The 19346-nt window shown below is 48.5% G+C and overlaps 4 protein-coding genes across 4 annotated transcripts; all 4 read left to right on the forward strand.

The window, feature by feature from the left end:
* Window positions 1-1008: 1008 nt before the first annotated feature.
* Window positions 1009-4475, forward strand: FTJAE_337 (sulfate transporter; the record flags this gene model as incomplete). Its single annotated transcript, XM_037349659.1, has 5 exons — window positions 1009-1234; window positions 1296-1985; window positions 2033-2175; window positions 2229-2775; window positions 2833-4475. The coding sequence occupies 5 exons, from the start codon at window positions 1009-1011 to the stop codon at window positions 4473-4475; spliced, it is 3249 nt and encodes a 1082-aa protein (XP_037212684.1).
* Window positions 4476-4897: 422 nt separating this feature from the next.
* FTJAE_338 (uncharacterized protein) lies at window positions 4898-5992 on the forward strand (the record flags this gene model as incomplete). Its single annotated transcript, XM_037349670.1, has 1 exon — window positions 4898-5992. The coding sequence occupies one exon, from the start codon at window positions 4898-4900 to the stop codon at window positions 5990-5992; it is 1095 nt and encodes a 364-aa protein (XP_037212685.1).
* Window positions 5993-11550: 5558 nt separating this feature from the next.
* Window positions 11551-14481, forward strand: FTJAE_339 (centromeric E; the record flags this gene model as incomplete). The annotated part of the gene is made up of 2 exons (XM_037349681.1): window positions 11551-12331; window positions 12377-14481. 2 exons carry the CDS (start codon window positions 11551-11553, stop codon window positions 14479-14481), a joined length of 2886 nt encoding a protein of 961 aa, XP_037212686.1.
* Window positions 14482-17253: 2772 nt separating this feature from the next.
* On the forward strand, window positions 17254-19089 carry FTJAE_340 (uncharacterized protein; the record flags this gene model as incomplete). Its single annotated transcript, XM_037349693.1, has 1 exon — window positions 17254-19089. The coding sequence occupies one exon, from the start codon at window positions 17254-17256 to the stop codon at window positions 19087-19089; it is 1836 nt and encodes a 611-aa protein (XP_037212687.1).
* Between the last annotated feature and the right edge of the window lie 257 nt (window positions 19090-19346).

Consider the following 19346-nt stretch of genomic DNA (forward strand, 5'->3'; position numbering starts at 1 on the left):
AAAAGAGGCGCTTGGCCCAATGCCTTAAGTTTCTTTCTATGATCATGCTTAAGCTGGAAAAACATCAAATGTAGATACCTCTACAGACTCTTAATCATGGCTGGGCTATAGACTAAGACAGATGCACAATTAGGAATCGATCCTCATTGGCAAGAGGATACTCACGTACTACGTAAACACGAATCCTGGATTTATGTATCTCACCATTGGCGTCTTATCATTTCTCACTTCAACATCCCCTTGCGCTAACCAACTCGGCCCGTCCGGCGAGTCTCGGCGGCCGTTACGACCAAGTTTGACATGTTTTTAGGCCTTGGCGATTGTCAGTGGGCTCTAGGGCACTCTGAGCGGATCTTTCGCCTGTGCAGATAGACGGGCAGAAAAAAAAAGCTGCAGGACATGCAGTTCATGGCTCATGACAAGGATTCTAGAACAAATACTTCTGCTCTATGCGAAGATCAAGCCTGATTCTAGTAGCATCAGCGCATCACAATAATGAGAGATTAATGAAAACATGCCATATTTAAGCCGTTCGTTTATTGGCCGGCGACGGAAAAGCTAAACTTTTGCGTGTTTTTCACGCATTTGTTGCCTCTTCATAACCCATAAACTGACTGGTTGTGAAAAACTCAATGCGGGCGTATGAGCCTTAAGTTTGATAGTGTCATGATGAGACCCACATCGCTCTTTTTGATCGCCCTGGCCATTCAGTTGCGCTACGCTACGCTGCGGCTGCGTTGCGTCGGGTTGCGGTTGGCATTCGTCACTCCATTCCCTGCGAAATCCTCGCCATCTCTCTTTATCGTGAAAGCTTCACTTGGAATGTTGATTGTCTCGCTCACTATTGCTTGAATTTCCCTTGTTTTTGGACTCCGGAGGGAAGCAGAAGAGGAAAGAAACATTGAAAGATAGTCGACCATTGGCCTTGTGTATCGCTCATGCGACAGCGCTGAAGTGAGCTGCAACCCGCGCTCATAAGTGCCTTTGCAGCCGCCCAAAATCGATACGATGTCGTCGCCGCTCAATTTTACACCGTGGAGGAGAAGGGCTTTGAGTGCTGCTTCACAATCGGAAAACGAGCAAGCTCAATTGCAACGCGACGAGCTTTCAACTTCTCCTGTTCAGCATGGCCATAGCCCCCATGTCCCAATTGCTGCAAGACCGTCCTCTAGCTCTGCAGCTCACAGAGAACCTATCAGATCTTTCATCCATGGTTCTGTTAGAGACGGCTTAGGTATGTCACATCCTATTATTCGTCTGCCCGCATTTTCGGCTGATTCCTTCATCTACAACAGCACCAATTGATAGTGTTCAGAACGCTTTATCTGTTCGGCAGGATACTGCAGAGCTTGCGAATTACTTGCTCTCCGACCCCAAGGCACAGCAGAGCTCGAGCGTTCTCCAACGTGCAAGGGTCTCCTACCAGGACTCGATTGACTCAGAGGACATCGATGATTCATCTACGGCCGACAACACACGCTCCTCCAGAACAATCCTTGAAGTTTCCGAGCCGCCGTCTCCAGATGGCCACGATGACGATACTGATGCGGATGCGGGACCTTCCGTACTGGCAAACCTCCTAAAGCGATCTCCTCCCCAATCGATTGCGCCAAACCAACCACAAGTCGAGGATGAGGAGCCAAATGGTGACACACGTCGACTGGACAGGGAGCAACCTCGAGTTGCACACGCAGAGGATGCTACGGAGCAGACCCCTCTGCTCACTCGGATAACATCCGGCGGCCGGAGGTCATACTCTGACCTCGAGGGTCAAAAGCCTCAGACTAAACGACCATGGTTCAGTGGTCTTGTGGAAGTCGGCAGTAAGATGGAAGAAAGGGTTTCCAAAGGAGTGGCCGTCGCTATCAACCCCAAGAAGTGGGATCGTCGTGCGCTTTGGAATAATGTGGTCGTGACACCGACTTCATGTCTACCCGCCGTTGCCGTTGGTCTGCTGCTCAATATCTTGGATGCTCTATCATATGGTATGTTTTATAGTTCAAAGTCTATGCATGACATCTAACAAGCCTAGGAATGATCCTCTTCCCTTTAGGGAAGCCAATTTTCTCTCACCTGGGATCTGCTGGAATTTCTGTTTTCTATGTTAGCACTATTGTTTCGCAAATAACATTTTCATCTGGTAGTATCTTTAAGGGTGCTGTTGGCTCGGAGCTGGTCAGTCGCACCCCTAGGCTAAGTCAATCAATACCTGCTAACCATCCTCCTAGATTGAAGTGGTTCCGTTCTTTCATAATATGGCTGCAAAGATCACTGATATTGTTGGGCAAGACAACCCTGATGCTGTGATCGCCACCACAATCGTGTCATTTAGTTTCAGCTCCATGATGACAGGTCTCGTCTTCTATTTGATGGGACGATTCAAAGTCGGTTACATGGTGGGATTTATTCCTAGGCATATTCTCATTGGCTGTATTGGAGGTGTCGGTTGGTTCCTGATCGCAACTGGATTCGAGGTTTCTGCTCGACTAGATGGCAGCCTCCAGTACAACCTCGACACTCTCAAACAGCTCTCTGACCCGGCCACCGTCCCTCTCTGGGTCGTCCCCTTAGTTCTCGCCATTGTTCTCTTTTATGGCCAGTCTAAGATCACATCCAAGTTCTTCCTCCCCCTATTTATTCTCGCGATACCCCTTATCTTTTATTTCTTTGTCCTTGCATTGGATTCTTTGGACGTTGATGTACTACGCGACCATGGGTGGATCTTTGAGGGGCCTCCCTCTGGGGAGCCATGGTGGTACTTTTACACCCTATACAGTGAGTCCAATAACCCTCTTCTCTGTTTTCACTACCAGGCTAACCACCTATTTGCAGAGTTCAAACTTGTACGCTGGGATGCAGTCATCGAATGTGTGCCTGCTATGCTTGCATTGACATTCTTTGGTATTTTGCATGTCCCCATCAACGTCCCTGCCTTGGCTCTAAACTGCGGCGAGGATCATGCTGATCTTGATAAGGAGCTAAGATTGCATGGCTACTCCAACTTCTTGTCCGGCTGTTTTGGTAGTATTCAAAATTACTTGGTCTATGCAAATACAGTTTTCTTCATGCGGTCTGGGGGCAATAGCCAGCTTGCAGGTTATATGTTGGCCGCAGCAACATTTGGTGTCATGGTCATTGGTCCATCACTCATTGGTTTCATCCCAGTTATGATGGTGGGCACTCTAATCTATGATCTAGGGTTCGAGCTACTGCTTGAGGCTCTGTGGCTTCCGCGAAAGAAGCTCAAGCTGGCAGAGTATCTGACTGTCGTGGTCATTGTTCTTGTCATGGGCATCCATGACTTTGTCGTTGGTATCGGAGTTGGCATACTACTGGCATTTGTTTCCTTGGTTCTACAGACCTCTCGTGTGTCAGCCATTCGCGGAAACTACTCGGGAGATATTGTTTCCTCCACTGTGCGACGCAACCCTTCTCAGCATCATTACCTGCACGAGGTCGGCCGACAGATTTATATCATAAAGCTTACAGGCTATCTCTTTTTTGGGACCATCGTCAGCGTGGAGGCAAAGATTCGGGGCCTCTTGGAGGACAGCACATTCAGTAAGCAGCCCATCAAGTTCCTGATTCTTGACATGTGGCACGTTACTGGACTCGACTATTCCGCCGGTGAGGCTTTCAACACCATCAGCCGCTTACTTGATAACAAGGATGTCGTCCTCGTGTTGAGTGGCGTGGACTCGGAAACTCAACTTGGTCGCAACCTACGAGCTGTCGGACTTGGAAACGATGGTATCGAGGTCATGATGCTGCCAAATCTGAACTCTGCTCTTGAGAGCTGCGAAAATGAACTTCTGAAGACTCTATACACCCGACAGGAAGAGTTGAACTCCCTCAGACGGATATCGGCAAACTCAGCGCAGAATTTGGACGTGCCTTCCAACAAATCATCTGGCTTCTCCTCCTTCGATCCACCCTTCAATTCACCGCGTCGTAATCACCTTGCTGAGGCCGCTCGCGATGCGTTGAGCAGCGTGGAAATACAACGTCCGAAAAAGTGGCAAAGTTTCAAGGAGCCCCTTCGTCTTATGCTCCAGGTCTTTCAAGGCTTGAGTGACAAGAATGAGGACTTTTGGTTTCCAGCGGCCTCTTACTTCTCTCGGCGCGAGATAACTGCTGGGACTGTTCTGTTTCGACGTGGAGAGCCAGCCAATGGGTTCTACCTCGTGGAACGTGGTATTGTACGTGCTGAGTATGATCTTCCTCAGGGCTGGCTTTGCGAGAGTATCGTGGCTGGAACGACACTTGGCGAGTTGCCTTTTTTCTCTGAAACAGATCGAACTGCAACTGCTATCGTGGAGCGTGACTGTGTAGTTTGGCTGATGGATCGAGAGCAGTGGGACAGAATCCAGAAGAAGGAACCAGAAATTGGAAGAGAGCTGTTACGGATATCACTGAAGCTGACAAGCGAGAGGATGAGTGCTATCACTTCATACATATTGACAACAGCGGGCTGAGCTCAATTGGCCTACGATATGTGTAAATTAATAGCTATTCGTTTCTTCCACGAAATCTGAGAAGATAGGATTTAAAGGATCACCACGCACGAAACTTGAAGCGTTAGTTCGGTGTAGGTTTTTTTCATTTATTTTTATTTCTTAGTTCAGCAGTTGGATAGGCATCAATTTGACTTGCATATTGAAACTCTCACTGTCTTTGAGTTTTCGTTTCTTATGAGTGTCCAGGACTTTCCATCGATGGGTACCTGATCCTTCTTTTGAAATAAGCCTCTCACCAGAGTTCGGAGAGTCCGGTCCTCCAGTTCTCCACCAATTCGCCACCCGAATCAAAGGGCGTATGACATTGAACAAGAAATCCTTGTTCAGATATTGTATTTGACAACGTCACTCTGCCATCAAAACCCAGGTAGTTACCCAACATGCCACAAACCATAAGGTCTATATTCGGCAAGCCAGGTCGAATTGCCAAGCCTCTAAAGCAATCACCGCCCTCTCGTCAACGTTGTGACTCAACTCCGCGAAGAGCGACCTCCAAGTCCAAGCATCAAGACAATGATCTATTCAATGACAAACTCGATGATATTGGCCTAACCAAGGCTTTGGAGGAAGACCTTACATTACGAGATGTCGTCCAAGCGATGCGGTACATCCGTGCTCGGATGTTCAGTCCCGTGCCTCAAGCAGGTTTCAACTCAACACGAACTGCTGAGATTCTCAACTACCGCGCGACTACGGCACCTCTCGTTACAGTAGGCCATCTCAATGCTATCCTTAGTTCACCAGGGAAGGTTGAACGGGAACTTGCAGAATTAGCGATGAATGGCATAGTGCGCAGAGTGAGAGTTGAGAGACGTGGAGGAGGAGGTGAAGCCTTGATAGAGATGACGGACTACAATGAGATGCTAGACAAAGCACCACTACACGAAGTGACGAGGAAATCATTCAAAGCCTTTCTGAAAGAGAACCCAACTACGCAGATACTGTATAAGGGTGCACTGGAGAACACACAGGCCGACGAGCTTGTTCGTGCAGGCTTTCTGACAAGCTCAACGCCCTCAACACCAGAAAGTACTCTCGATATCCGGCCAGAAAACCGAACGACGCTGACGTCGGTTCACCATGTCTCACGGTTTGCTTCAGGCACAGCTTCTGCTGTGGGCGGCCATAATGCTATTCATCTTGCTGGTGGCGGTGGAGGCGCCCCAACGCTTACACGCTTAACCTCAACACCATCTGGCCTCCGAATATCAGTCCCAGGTCATGGCCGGCATCTGAAGCTGGCGACCGCTACCGTGGACTGGGTTCGAGACTCCCTACGGCGAACGCGTTGGGGAGAAGGGCCAGAGAGCTGGTTAAAGGAACGCTTTGAAGGTGGTGGGCTCTATGGACCGCGGTGGAAGGATTTCTGGGGAGTTGAATGGTACTGGGTCTTAGGAGAAGCCGTAGGGCTGGGCGTTGTGGAAGTTTTTGAAACGGGAAGCGTAGGAAGAGGAGTGAGAGCATTGGGAGGTTGACACGATGCGGCAAAGTGTATACGGCATTGCTTTTCGATTTTCAGTTTGTTGGCGCATGAGACTATGGTGTTACTCGAGGAAAGCTAATTCTGATACTCATTTGCACCTTTGCTTCAAGCAAAGATAACATCGGTTTTCTGTGATGTATCCAAGGGGGAAGACACACTCTGTTTTAATACATATGGACTCAAGTCATAAACATAGGTTTTCCAATTGATTGACCTACCAAAAACAACAAGGCTAAATGATTATACACGGTAATATGTGGCCAGCAATAGAACAGATAAGCACTCTGTACGGAGTGTTCTGCAATTGTTGCTGGCGCCTTACCAGTATGAGCAGGGTACTCATACGGCCATGCATGAAGTGCGCTCACAATAAGACATCCGATTGGTGTGAAGATGCTTCCAAGTGTGACAGTTGTGATTGAATTGTGATCCGACTGTGATAGAGAACGCTTGACAGGCATTGAATCTATGTAATACTGACACTCTGGTTAGGCAAGGGTAAGGGTAGGTGTTCGTCAAACAATGTTTGAGGTTTTGGACCTTTTGTCTGTTTATACTTATGATAAAATGCATACGAAGAAAGAGATATGTTCTCAAGACGAGCTCGAGATCAAGCCGGCTAGCATATGCATTTTTATCTGAACCCTGGAAAGTTTGCTTGTCATACACGAGAACTCGTTCATTGGAAGAGAATGTTTGCTGTCTTCATGCCTATTCTAGGATTGATCCCAAAGCTTAAAGTCATCAGGCATGAGCTGCCCATTCGTTATCGAGCTTTGAACCGGGATTGTCATTTGGGAATAGTGAGACAAGCGAAGGGTTTCCACCTGGATGTGGCCTAGCCATGCTGGCATGAAAGACAAAAGCAAGACGATGTTAGATCAGACCAGGCCAGACTTTTAACGAGCAAGAAAAGGGGAGAGCCTGCATATGCAGTGTTGATCTTGAGTGGACACGATCCTAGCGAGCCTGACGCAGTCATCCAGACTGGCATGTTCATGGAGTAACAATTTGTAGATGGCTGCGTCTAGCCAATTCTGTCTCAACAACCGTCTGAGGTGGTGGCATGACCAAATAGGTACTGGCACATTATCATCGAAGTTCACTTATCGCCATTGGTAACAAATCATCATGCATATGCAGTTGACAAAAATCGTAGGAGCTCAGAAGTCAGCTTTTAGAGAGCCTACCAGTAAGAGCATATTGTGAAGTACTAGGAAATTATCTCCACAGAATAGACCAATGCGATGTTCACCCGGAAGTTGCAGTGATAATCCACGTCCCATCGAGATTTTATGATAGGCGGAGAAGACCCTTGTGGTACCAGGAGCGAGATGAGCCTTGAGTGAGCGATTCGTTAAGACGGGTGCAACGGCCGTCAAAGCACCGTTGATGGTGGAACCCTGAAGCAAGTGAACGAGGCTGTCACATCGGGAGGATAGGTAAAAGCGAGAATACCCTTGCCAGTGCTTGCTTTTATCCTTTGGACAGGCTTGACAGCATGTTAGTCGGACATGTAGTAAATCCGCAAGAATCACATTTTCAGCTGATCGGCAGGACTATCACTATCCACCATTGATGTTCAAGCAACATGCTACCGATGTGATAAGTCGTCGTTGTGCAGCTTGAAATGGTTTGTAATTCTGTGATAAAGTTAATGAGTCCTACACGAAGCTTGTGGCTCAACCACAACCGCACTATCAGTTATGGAGCAGTGGGGCCTCAGTGAACCGTGAAAGGGGCACAGACAGGGTCCCTGGAAGCCTGTCTAGCCTGTTGATGAGCTATGCAAAATGGACGACCACAGGGGGGCAAATAAATTGCAGTTTATGGTATCTGATGTTGAGACCAATAATGGACGAACCTGCCGGAATGGCATAGAGTTTGCTCCCACAACATCGGGACAAGGCAAAAGCTGAAAACTGGTGACGGAATGCGCCATCCCAGTGAGAATGTTTCTTTCCAATTTCTCACCATTATTTGTTCGAGTATGAATTGGGTCCCTTCCCTATGGTATCCGAGTTTGGGATTGCTGCGATCTGATGTAGCATCGAGTCTCATGTTGTTCGACAAGACCTGCGTGCAAGACGCTGTATTCATGATCAACGCTTTTGTGATTTCTGCTCCGTACCTAGGCTGTTAATCATTGACCGAGACCTACAAGTTCCCTTGTCTATACTCCGTAGGATAAGCTACCTTTAAGCTGGGCAGTGGGGGCCTTCTCGGTAAGGGTCTCATTATTAAGACACTCCGCTCCATGGAATTTGCAAATCTTGAATAAAGGGTCCCGCTGTGGGAGATGCATACAGGTACAGTATGGAGTTAGCTGTACAGAGTACGTGAGGTTCATTGGATTACCTTATGGACAATCCAAGGTTGAAGTCCCCAATGCATGCTTTGCATAAGTAATAATAAGACATTACGGAGTGCAGGAGACGAGTCGACAAAGACGACACTCATCACCGTCTGATGTGGGATCTGCCACATCCGAAGATGCCTTTCTTGGTAGGTGCCATTGTCATTGATACGATCGAATTTCGAAGGAGCTGGTAATAGCGCTCCGCCAACAAGGAGCAAAAAACATTGCGAAGGGTCCGGTCCTTACATGGAAAGGGGTGACCGGCTGTTATGACCAACTTGAGGCTAAGCTACCGCGCTGGGTTGGGAGCAGGTTAATGATGCCCTTGAAGGTTGGCAGGGGAGCAAGTCGTGGTGCAAGGAGTCGACGCCATTGAGAAGTTGAGACAACGACGCTTGGGCGATCTACTATTTACGCTGTACCTTATCCATGGGTAAGTTGTTCTACGGAGTAGGTACGGATACATATGTGATACGCCAAGGAGGGAACATTGGCGTGCGCCATGTTAAGGCAACACCCAAAAAAAAAGGCTTGGAATTCTAATGATGGAGAATTTTCAGCTCAAAAGCAAGGAGCTGTATATGAAACATAAAAGTTTTACTAATCTTAGTGCTCGTGAGCAAATATCCTTGGGCAAGATCTAACGCCAACATAGTGGTGCAATTACTGCGTTCATTGGTAGGTAGGTACGAACCCAGTACCTACGTGACACGTCCGCTACCTACCTACCTAAGGTAGGTACTATCATATCTACCTTACCTTAGAAGATGATGATATTCGAAACAAACCTCCATTTCTGGACCAAGTTTTCTATTCCAACCAGGCACAAGCGGTAGTACCTGCGTTAGCTGTTTGAGGTTGCTCGGATGGCGGGAGCTAAATCACAGGTGCCGTAGCTTCCTCGCAAGGACCCAATTGAGGGGGAAGTGGGTGATTTCAGCCAGAAGCTCCCTTCAGGCAGGTACTAAGGTACCTATAGGTAAGGTACAGCTAGGTCGGTACATGACTGTAGGCGCGATCGACAACGCAGTTACCCGTAACCCGACGACCTTGTGGATTGTTCTGTTGTTAATAAGGGCAACTTCCGGGCCGTCCTTTTAGCATCTTACCTGGCGCATGCTGTTGCATTAGTAGAGGAATCTTATGCGAGAGGAAAGGTTTAGATTCGGGTCCATGTATAACAATTGGATGGCCCTTCCTTTTGATGAGAAGAGGGGGGTCAGGGATATCAGTTCTGAGAATGAACCGTGTTCCCTGGAACTCTACAACAGTCTTAACAGCAGCATTGTGATGGCCAGCCTGATGATGTTTTCTTCTGTCCCCCAGTCTAACCATAATGGTCGTAGACTACAAGTCCAGCCGGGGAAGATATCCTCAAGCGTCCAGGTAAGACACTCTGATTGGCTCGTCCCCTGAAGTTGAGCTCATTATCTTGACTGGGGACTTTTTAGACCGTGTACCCCGGGCCAATCGACTTTTTAGCATGCAATGTTACTCGACGACGTGACCTGGGCTTGCATATCGTAATTACAGTCCTTGTTCTAGTATTGCAGCGGCACCTCAAAGCCCTTGCGGTCACAGGATGCATGCTCGCATCCAATCTAGATGCTTCAAAGGCCTCCGAGGACACCATGTCTGGGATCTCATCCACGATAAACATCTACTCAGTAGATTTTATCAAACAAACATTGGTAGCCATACTGTAGATCCATAGGCTTTAAGGTTTACTGAACACCCCCACGCTAGTGCTATGGTCGCTTCAGTTGGAACGCATCAGTCCTCAACTTGGTGTACCAGTCCTCTAAAATCCCAAGTGCTTTAGGTGCTCAAACGGGCCGTTTTCAGCCCAGGCACGTTGAGGTAGGCATCTCACCCGCCATTCTACCGCGTTCGTCATTTTCTGGATCGAAGCCTTTTTTACTCTCTTCGTTTCCATTCTGTGGGAGTCAGTCATATGTCTCTTTTCTTATTGCTCTTGTCTGATAACCCTTTCCCAAGACTCTCCCTTGTCTCTATTTTATACGTCACGCCACTCATTCCCTCACTTTCTTCTCTGTGCTTGCGCCTCGCCTGTGGTGGGACTGCATTAGAACCTCCATCCCAGTTGTCTAGCCATTTACCTCCACCCCAAACTCGACTGACCTCGAAGGCTTCTTTCAATTCTTTTCTCCCCACATCAACATTGGTCTGGGCAAGGCAAACACGGCACCTCACACGGTAATCTCAGCTGTATGTGTCTGTGTCATGCATACACAATATTACTGAAACCGATTCTCCTTTTGCCCTTGTTCTTCTCAGCTGCAAACATCGACGCCAGACTCCATTTATCACTCGCTTCTGCGCCAATACTGTCTGCTAGCTCTTGAATCAAGACTCGGTCCACGATCTCCAGTTCGCAGTCGACTACCCGCTTTGTCCCGGTCTTGGTCTGTGTCTTTTCCCGGTCTCGATTATTGCAACGCAAGAGGTCAGAGGCTGGCATCGTCACCGTGCTCAACCAAGGCTACCCGCCACGCTAGTCGAGGTACACTAACGTTAGCCTTGCTTGTCCTTGTTCTCTGTGGTTTGCTTTTTATCAAGGGTAAGGGTTCACTTCTTCTCCTGTTGCGTTGCTACTTCGAAGACAGCACCTGGAACACTCTCTCATATGCCACCCCCTTTCCATTTCAATCATCCACTCAAAGGATTCAACGGCCGAATACGTTGCTGGCGGTTTCATTCTCCTTTGAAAAGTGCTTATTTCCAATATCGATCCCTTTCTTTCATTGTGCTGGCCAGAGCGACAGTCTCTACACTATTATGCGCTATTGCGTCCCTTCTCAGGTCACTGACAATATACAGCCAAGTCGATACCACTTTTGAGAGACATACATCCGATTTCGCGCAGCTTCCCGCGTTCCACCGATCTATTACTCCCTTGATCAACCAAACTAGTCCATCATTCGAAAGACTAGAATCCACACATTTTGCGACATTCTTCTGATATTACGTTCGACGCTCAAACTTTCGAGGGTGACATTAATCGAGCGAAGCCGTCCGACCTTGTCTCCCAGTTAACTTTGTTAATGGACCGACCGGCCTTTCAGGACGCCTAAAAAAGCTACAGCACCAGGCCTCCGATTTCGAGCCTGCGCGCATCGAAATCCTTGTCTTGCTTTTTTTTTCTGTTGCACCTTCGATCTTAAGTTACAATGACGACAACGTTACCGCGCCCGTCTCGGCCTTCAGTCGGGCCTCCCAATATGGCACTGCCGGCCTTGCCAGTGAGCAAGACGCGCAAGAGTACAGGAAATATCCCCTCGCCCACAGCCTCGATCAGATCAGCCCCGGGCACACCCCGATCCGGTCTTCGAACGCCGTCGACAATGAGCCTGGCCCCCCCAGGCCCGGCACCGTCAGCTGCACTCCCACAGCCAAGGACTGGCTCTGGTGTCAATGGTCCCGGAAAAACTCTCCGCAAGAGTGTCAGCATCAACTCTTTCCCACAACCGCCCAGGGGAGATACACGTTCGAGCAGCGGCGTCCCGCCTAGTCCAAGGGCCGCAGACAAACCCCGATCGACAAGGAAGCCCTCAAAGGTCGCGAAGGAATCCATGTACAGCACGCTGAGTTCGAGCACACCAAGCTTCCTTAATGGTAGCGGGGAAGGAAAGTCAATTACGAGTGTACGCATGTCAGACGGTTTGATCAGTGTTGCGTCACCACCTCAAAGTCGTAGTTCTTCAGCACAAGATTCATACTCGACATCAGCTACGACATATGATGACCCCGCGGAAGGATCGGGCCAGAAACCTGATGCCTCAAATGACAAGCGAGCATCAAAACATGATGGGAAGGGGAATGTCGTTGTAAGTGTCAGGGTTCGACCAGACGCTAACGGAAACAACGGGAGCCCTGAGGGTGAGTGGATGGTCGATGGGCGCAAGTCGCTCATCTCGTTCAGAGGGAAGGATGGTGGTGACCATTACTATGGTATGTACCCAAGGAAATGAAGTCGTGCCTAGACTGACATCTTAGACAATGTTTTCACGACACATGACAATAACTCCAGAGTATACGACCATATTGCGAAACGGCTAGTCCGACGGGTTATGGAGGGTTACCATGGTACTGTCTTTGCGTACGGTATGACTGGCACCGGAAAGACATTTTCTATGCAAGGAACCGCTTCATCACCAGGCGTGATTCCACTTGCCATCACCGATATCTTTTCTTACATCCGAGAAACACCATCACGGGAATTTTTGCTGAGAGTCAGCTATCTGGAGATTTACAATGAAAAAATCCATGATTTATTAAGTATGCCCATTGCGAACGGCGTTGGAGGGGGTGCACAGCAAGAAGAGATTAAGCTACGTGAAGACAGCAAGCGCGGTGTGTATGCTACCCCGCTGAAGGAGGAGATCGTTCAGAGCCCTACGCAGCTCCTGCGAGTCATTGCACGAGGCGACCAAGCCCGAAGGACCGCCAGTACACAGTTCAACGCTCGAAGTTCACGAAGCCACGCAGTCGTTCAAATTGTCGTGGAGTCTCGGGAGAGAATACCAGGTGTTTCGGTTGCAGGCGAGGGTAAGCGGTCTGGCCTTTTGCCTGGTGGCGTGCGAGTATCAACACTCAGCTTAATCGACCTGGCTGGCTCCGAGAAGGCCGCTGAATCTAAAGAGCGTAGACAAGAAGGTGCTCATATCAACAAGAGTCTGCTCACCCTGGGCACGGTTATTTCAAAACTTTCAGAGTGGAAGGAGAAAGAAGCAAAGGGCACAGACAAGGAAGGGAAGCATCTTCCATATCGTGATAGCAAACTCACTCGGCTGTTGCAGGGAGCTTTATCTGGGAATTCTCTAGTGAGTATTCTTTGCACGATACAGATCGGAGCCGGTAATAGCGCGGCTTTGGCCAACAATCACACTCTGGAAACGATTAATACCCTCAAATTTGCCTCGAGAGCCAAGAATAATATCGTTAGCCATGCAAAGAAGGCCGAGGAAGCTCTTGGAGCTGGCGGCGAAGGCGGAGCTCGAGTTCTGCTTGAGCGCTATCGCATGGAAATCTCGGAATTGCGCCAGCAACTTGAGTCTCAGGCAAAGAAGAACAAGGGGGAAGTGGTGGAGGAAGAAGAAAAGATACACAACGAAGAGGAAGAGAAAGCCAGAGAAGCTGAGGCTGCGGAGCGACATGAGGAGCAAATTCTTGAGATGCAACTCGCCCGGACAGCCCTGAAGGAACGAATCGACCATCTGAACCGCCTCATTCTCAGCTCAAAGTCCATCGGTGTCAATTCGAATGGGTCAATAAGCTCTCTCGGTCAATATGCCCGGTTTTCCCAGTTCTCGCAGATATCTTTGCCAGCATCAATTCGCTCGTCAGTTGCCACTTCTGTAGGTGGCAAACCGCTGATGGAACGTACATCATCTATGACATCGGCATCTTCGACCATCGGCCGTCGATCTAGTGGTGGCCAGAAGATTGGAGATGAAGTTGGAGACGCTGAAGATGATAGTGCAGGTGAATTTGGTGATGGTACAGCATCTTTGACGGCTCAGAATCGTGCCCTACAAGCCGATCTTGCAGACAAGAATCGATATATTGCGACGTTGGAAAAGCGTCTTCTTCAAGCACGTCGCGCGAGCTCTAGCCGGGCATCCGTGGGTTTTGCGGCCCCGAACAAAGCTATTATGGTCGGAGAAGATCACAGTGTATCTGCTGCCTTGCGGGAAAAAGATTCCGAGATAGCAGATCTTCGAGCAAGACTTGACGATAAGGATAGAATGTTGGCTGCTTTGAGAAGTGCAGCACGGTCACGCGACACAGCCGAAGCGACTGTTGAGCCTCGTTCTCCGCCTCCTCAACAAGAGGGCCATCCTGAAGTAGCCATCGGCGCGAAGCCAGTGGAGGTAGAAAAGAAGCGAACCCGAGGTGTTGACGAGATGAATAACCTTTTGGACGAAATGCTACAAGATCGGGTTGAGAGAGGCCAGGTGGTACGTGGCAAGCGAGGTAGCGTACGCCTGGCGGGTGGACAGAAGATGGACTCCTTAGCAGAACCCAACTTTGAGCCTTTACGACGAACTCCCACGCCGAATCCCCCTGAGGAGCGGAAAGACATGCCGGCAGAGGCATAGAAGTTGATACAAAGCCGAGGAATTCATCATACCGCCCCCTTTCTGGAGTAAATCGGGTCGGAGACTTATTGAGGCATACAGGCGTTTTATGGAAATTGGCATTGTTTCTTGCGGGAAAAGGGGGTTTATTTGCGTTATACCCGATTATACTTTCTTTTGTCGCTGGGCGAGAGGAAAGGGGAACGGAAGGATGAAGACATTCCGCCCTTGGCTCATGCAAGCGGCCGCATTTTATGTTTGTTTCAGGGACTTGGTGAGAAACAGCGCACCGTAGAGCCCGTTTTGCGTTTTGCGAACAATTTTCTTTGTGCCAAGAAGCGGGCAACCACCGTTCTGACAGGGCATTGTTACCTTCGTTTTACTTTATTCTTTGGGGAAGAGAGCCTAGTTATGTACTTATACCATGATGAGTTGAGAGCGGGAGATTTGACAGCAACAACAGGATGCGGCATTTGGCTGTTGCAGGTAGTTAATGATGGGGAACGAAAAAACATGAGATGGAGATAAGAATGAAGAAACTCTGAGATTCGAGCATGTATATTGATGAGAGATGTGTGACGTGTAAGTTGATGTATAAGGTTTTGTGTGATTAGAGCCCTCCAAGATACTAACTTGGTTGTGATGTGCTTCACATTTGCACTGAGACACAGGCTAAAGCCCCGAGGTCACTAGAACAACAAAGCCCCCCGATGAAGCGTATCGCATTGAATCCTTTACGGTGCCCAAGGCTTTATAGTGGCACGACTATAAAGTCAGACAACTTCGCACAATTCTAATCTCGTGCTGGGGCCCGAGAGTGTTTCGGATACAAACATAAAACACGAGGAGAAAGAAGCTTCCGGCCGTTTGCACGGCATATCGTTTCTATCAGCTTCCGGTCCTAATTTGACATGATCGGTTTACTCAGCCCCATGAAGGATGCGTCTTCGAAACATCGGGGAGCGTTCGCTGTTTCTTGTTGTATGGTTGAAACAGCAAGCCAAGATATTCGATTAGTTATTGTTTTTGGTTGGGTTGACTTGATGTGGCCCTTTAACTAAAGTTATCACGGGCAGGAAGCTGAATGGCTAGAATGGTCACGAGAATAACTCTTTCTCATTGGCCTTGGCCGTTTAAAGCTCCTTAAACTGAAACAGGTCTGAAATTAGCGAAAACCCGGGAGGCCCCAGCATTATTTGCTTTGCTTTCTCTGTCCCTGTACCAGTAAGACGTGCAAGGAGCTGTACCTTGCAGAAGCGCGGACTAGGGTGGAGAGACTCTCGGACCTCGTAAGAGGTGCTTATTAGCTGGTGACAATGTTTGTCAAGGACCGAAGAATCCGCGAATGAAAGGGCTGGAAGTGCTTTGAGCTAAAGTGTCACATAGGAAGAGTAGCATAGCTGTTTCGGCTGTTAGCCACCACATCCCGTTGACAGCCTTTGTCTGGCGATTGATGGGCAGCCTGTAAGCCCAGGGCCATTTCATCCCCTCAATGTTTGCGTGAAGTGCTGCCACATAGTTGGCTGTCTCCCAAGCATCTGTAACAGCTCCCAGCTTAAACGGCGCAAGATCTGATGGCCCATGTGATGATCGTCGGCAACCGGAACGCGATATGTTTCCTGTTGATTTTATGATGACATGGCGGAAAGTACTTTTGTGCACAGCATATTGTGCCCCTGCCTGCGTAATCAGTCTGAGGTAAATCATCTGTCTTTGAAGAACCCCACGCAGTGCGACACGACTGTTGGACTAAGCTTAGCTTGCGATGCTTCCTCTTTTCAATGGCCAGAGGAACGGGATGCTATACAGTTTGATGAGTATGGAGGTGATACGATTTGAAGGAAAATAAACCACACTTTGTCCTCCTGCTTATATTATGGCTTTACGATAAGTGTAAAGCTCTCGTCTGTCCGAATATTTACATACCCTTTGACATAGGTTAGTAGGTTAATACCTAAGGTAAAGTAGGTAGCCATGCATTTGTACATTTTCTACCTTGGTAGGTACCTATGCCTCCCTGGTCTGATGTTTTATCCGTGCTCAAAGCATCCCGCAGCAGGCGTTGCTTCGGAGTTGCTTCCCATCCCAGGGTACTCCTTGTCGTGGGTCGAGCCCCATCCGGTCTTCGTCTTCTTTTCAAGTCCATGATCCGAAGAATTTCATATCCTCAGCGTCTAAAATCTAGAACTCTTGTTTCCCTTTCCTTTGTGCCCCAAGGGGATCTTTCTTCTTCTCTTGTTCTTTGCAGTGCAGGTCCAAGGCTCGATGTCTACACTCGCAACTTGGGCTCTTATTCGATTCGTTACACATTCCTTTCCTTACCTTACATTCCATCTTTTGTCCTATTCCGAGCATTTGGCTACTCGCCCATTCAGGTTTTGACTCTACTACTTATCTTCGGACATATATCACTGCCTTCTGCGTGTAATTGGGAGGGCGACTTCAACGGCTGGCTTCCCTCTAGGTCTACCAAAGCCAGATGAACGAACGACATCCACTGAGACCTTCGTTTGCTTACAAGGAATCCAAAGCGTCCCGTTTGAGAACACTTCCGATTGCCATTAAAGATTACGGGCAATTTTCATTGTGTTACACAGATAGGCAAAGCAAAGCAAACCGTCTTAGGCCTTCCTTTTAGCTCAATCCGCTCTGTTCGACCTGGTTTGTCGTCTACCGGATCCTTCATCGTTACATTCGCAATTCCGGAGCAACAGCTTTGGGTTCTCGACTAGCAATTCTATTCCCATATTGCTTGATTCTCCCGCGTTACCTTCATTTCCCAACAATTCCATGATGTCTGGTCCAACTCAATCAAAGATGCTGGTCGTGCCGCCAGCACTAAACCTGCGCCGAGCTAGCTCTTACAACTCCCAAGATCGCGGGCCTATTTCATCAACTTCATCCCGTTTCAATTTCAACCACCTATTCTTTTCACCGCCTGCTTCTCCAGCACTTCCAGCTCTGGTACCTCGACCCCCAAAGAGGGCCTCGAGCCAGATCTTGGTCGCTCGACCGAGCCGAGTCTTTCGACGACTTTTTCTCCTTGGTATCTTGCTCTCAATCACATACCTTGTGGCATTGGCTTTTCAGAATCCAGATGCCATTCCAGCGGCAGTATGGCCTTATTTTGGACAAGAGGAGTTTGAGATGGTTGGCCAAGATGCCTTCCCGGATTTCCCCACGCCCATTCTTATCAACGACAACAAGGGTCGCTCGAAGTGGACTGTCTTTATACCACCAAACGGGGACTTTCCCTTGACTATGAATCAATATGCAGAGATGGGCAGTCAGTGCCGAGAGGTTTCTTCCCGGGCGAGAGACATTCATCACAAGGCCCCGATCACCGAAAAGGCTATCATCAACTATGATGCCAAAGATGAATACTATATCGACGTATATGATGCTGAGAGATCAGGCCTTCTAGCACCCTACAAAGGTATTCGTACCAAAAACAAGGGCAAATTTGTTGGTGTGGATAAAAAGCACTTGAAGCATAAACCGGTGTGTGAAAGCACCATGACTTTTGTTTTGGAATCCTCAGATGCTGGCCTTGGTAACACACTCATGATGCTGTGGACCTTTTACGGACTAGCAAAGCAACTTGACCGTGAGTTCTTCATTGTGGATAAACGTTGGGCCTACGGACCCTGGACCGAGATTTTTGAAGCTCCTCCTATCCCTGACTGTCGTCCTCCTCCTCGACACCACATGGTTCCTTGTCCTTTTCAAGCTCGTCACTTGGTCGTTTCCTCTGCGACAGCTAAGGAGGTATTCCCGGCGTTGCTAGCCCAAAATCATCGAGTTGCAGGAACCGAGGATGGATTGCGGGATCTCTTCGAACTGGCTCGTATTGGATATGAGGATCTATTCATCTTGAGTGATGAGGATCAGGCTTATGTTGATGAGCGTGTGACTGCAATTCAAGCAAAAGCCAACACTGAAGGCAGTCTCATGACGCATATACCCATCATTGGGCTTCACGTTCGTCATGGCGACCAGCATCCACTCGAATTTCAATATCGCGATACCTATATCCCGGCTGATGTCTACCTTAAACAAGTCATCCGTTTTGTGGACGAATACTACAACAATACAGGAATGGAAGATAACACGCAACGGCGACATATCACTCTCTTGGCTTCGGACGACCCCACAGTTCATGAGGAGCCTGAGTTTTCTCATACCATTCTTTCCCAAGATCGAATTCGTCTAGCTTCAAAAGGTGCGATTGCCCGCGCAAGTGGCAATCATCATTCGCTAAATAACTTTGTTGAGAACACGTTTGGTTGGGAGGGCGGTTTCTTTGCTCCCCTTTTCTGGAATCTTGGTGTCCAAAGCAAAAATAATGCGGCTGAAGCACCAGCAGGAGTGAATGTCGATGGTGTGAATGAAGAAGCCAGACATATGGCACCGCCTTCTGAAGAAACGCTCCGACTCCGTAGTCTCGTCGGTCGAGCGTATATGATGGATCTAGCCGTTCTATCGGAGTCGAGCGATAAGATTGTTTGCACGGTGAGTGCTTCAGGGTGCCGCCTACTGGCCGTGATGATGGGATGGGAGGATAGCATGGAAAATAGGGGCTGGCACAACGTTGATGGAACCTATGGTTGGGCAGGGATCGACTGGTGAGCTAGAGACAAATTTTCATTCTTTCATTGAATGCTTTCTCTTGTGTGAAAAGCCCAAAAGCGCATGAGGATAACTGTAAGACGCACTGGATGTCACAAGCATAGGTAGTGTTGGTTGGCGTTGATTTTTGGATAGCGATGAGATACCAATCTTTCCTGTTTTATTTCAATGAAAATATATTACAAAGATGGTGTTCAAGTGTGTTGTTTGGGCTCTATCCTCATGCTGGTGTATAAGATCATGTTTCAAATCAGTTA

This window comes from Fusarium tjaetaba (genome assembly GCF_013396195.1).
Source record: "Fusarium tjaetaba strain NRRL 66243 chromosome Unknown NRRL66243_c0000010, whole genome shotgun sequence".
NCBI lineage: Eukaryota > Fungi > Ascomycota > Sordariomycetes > Hypocreales > Nectriaceae > Fusarium > Fusarium tjaetaba.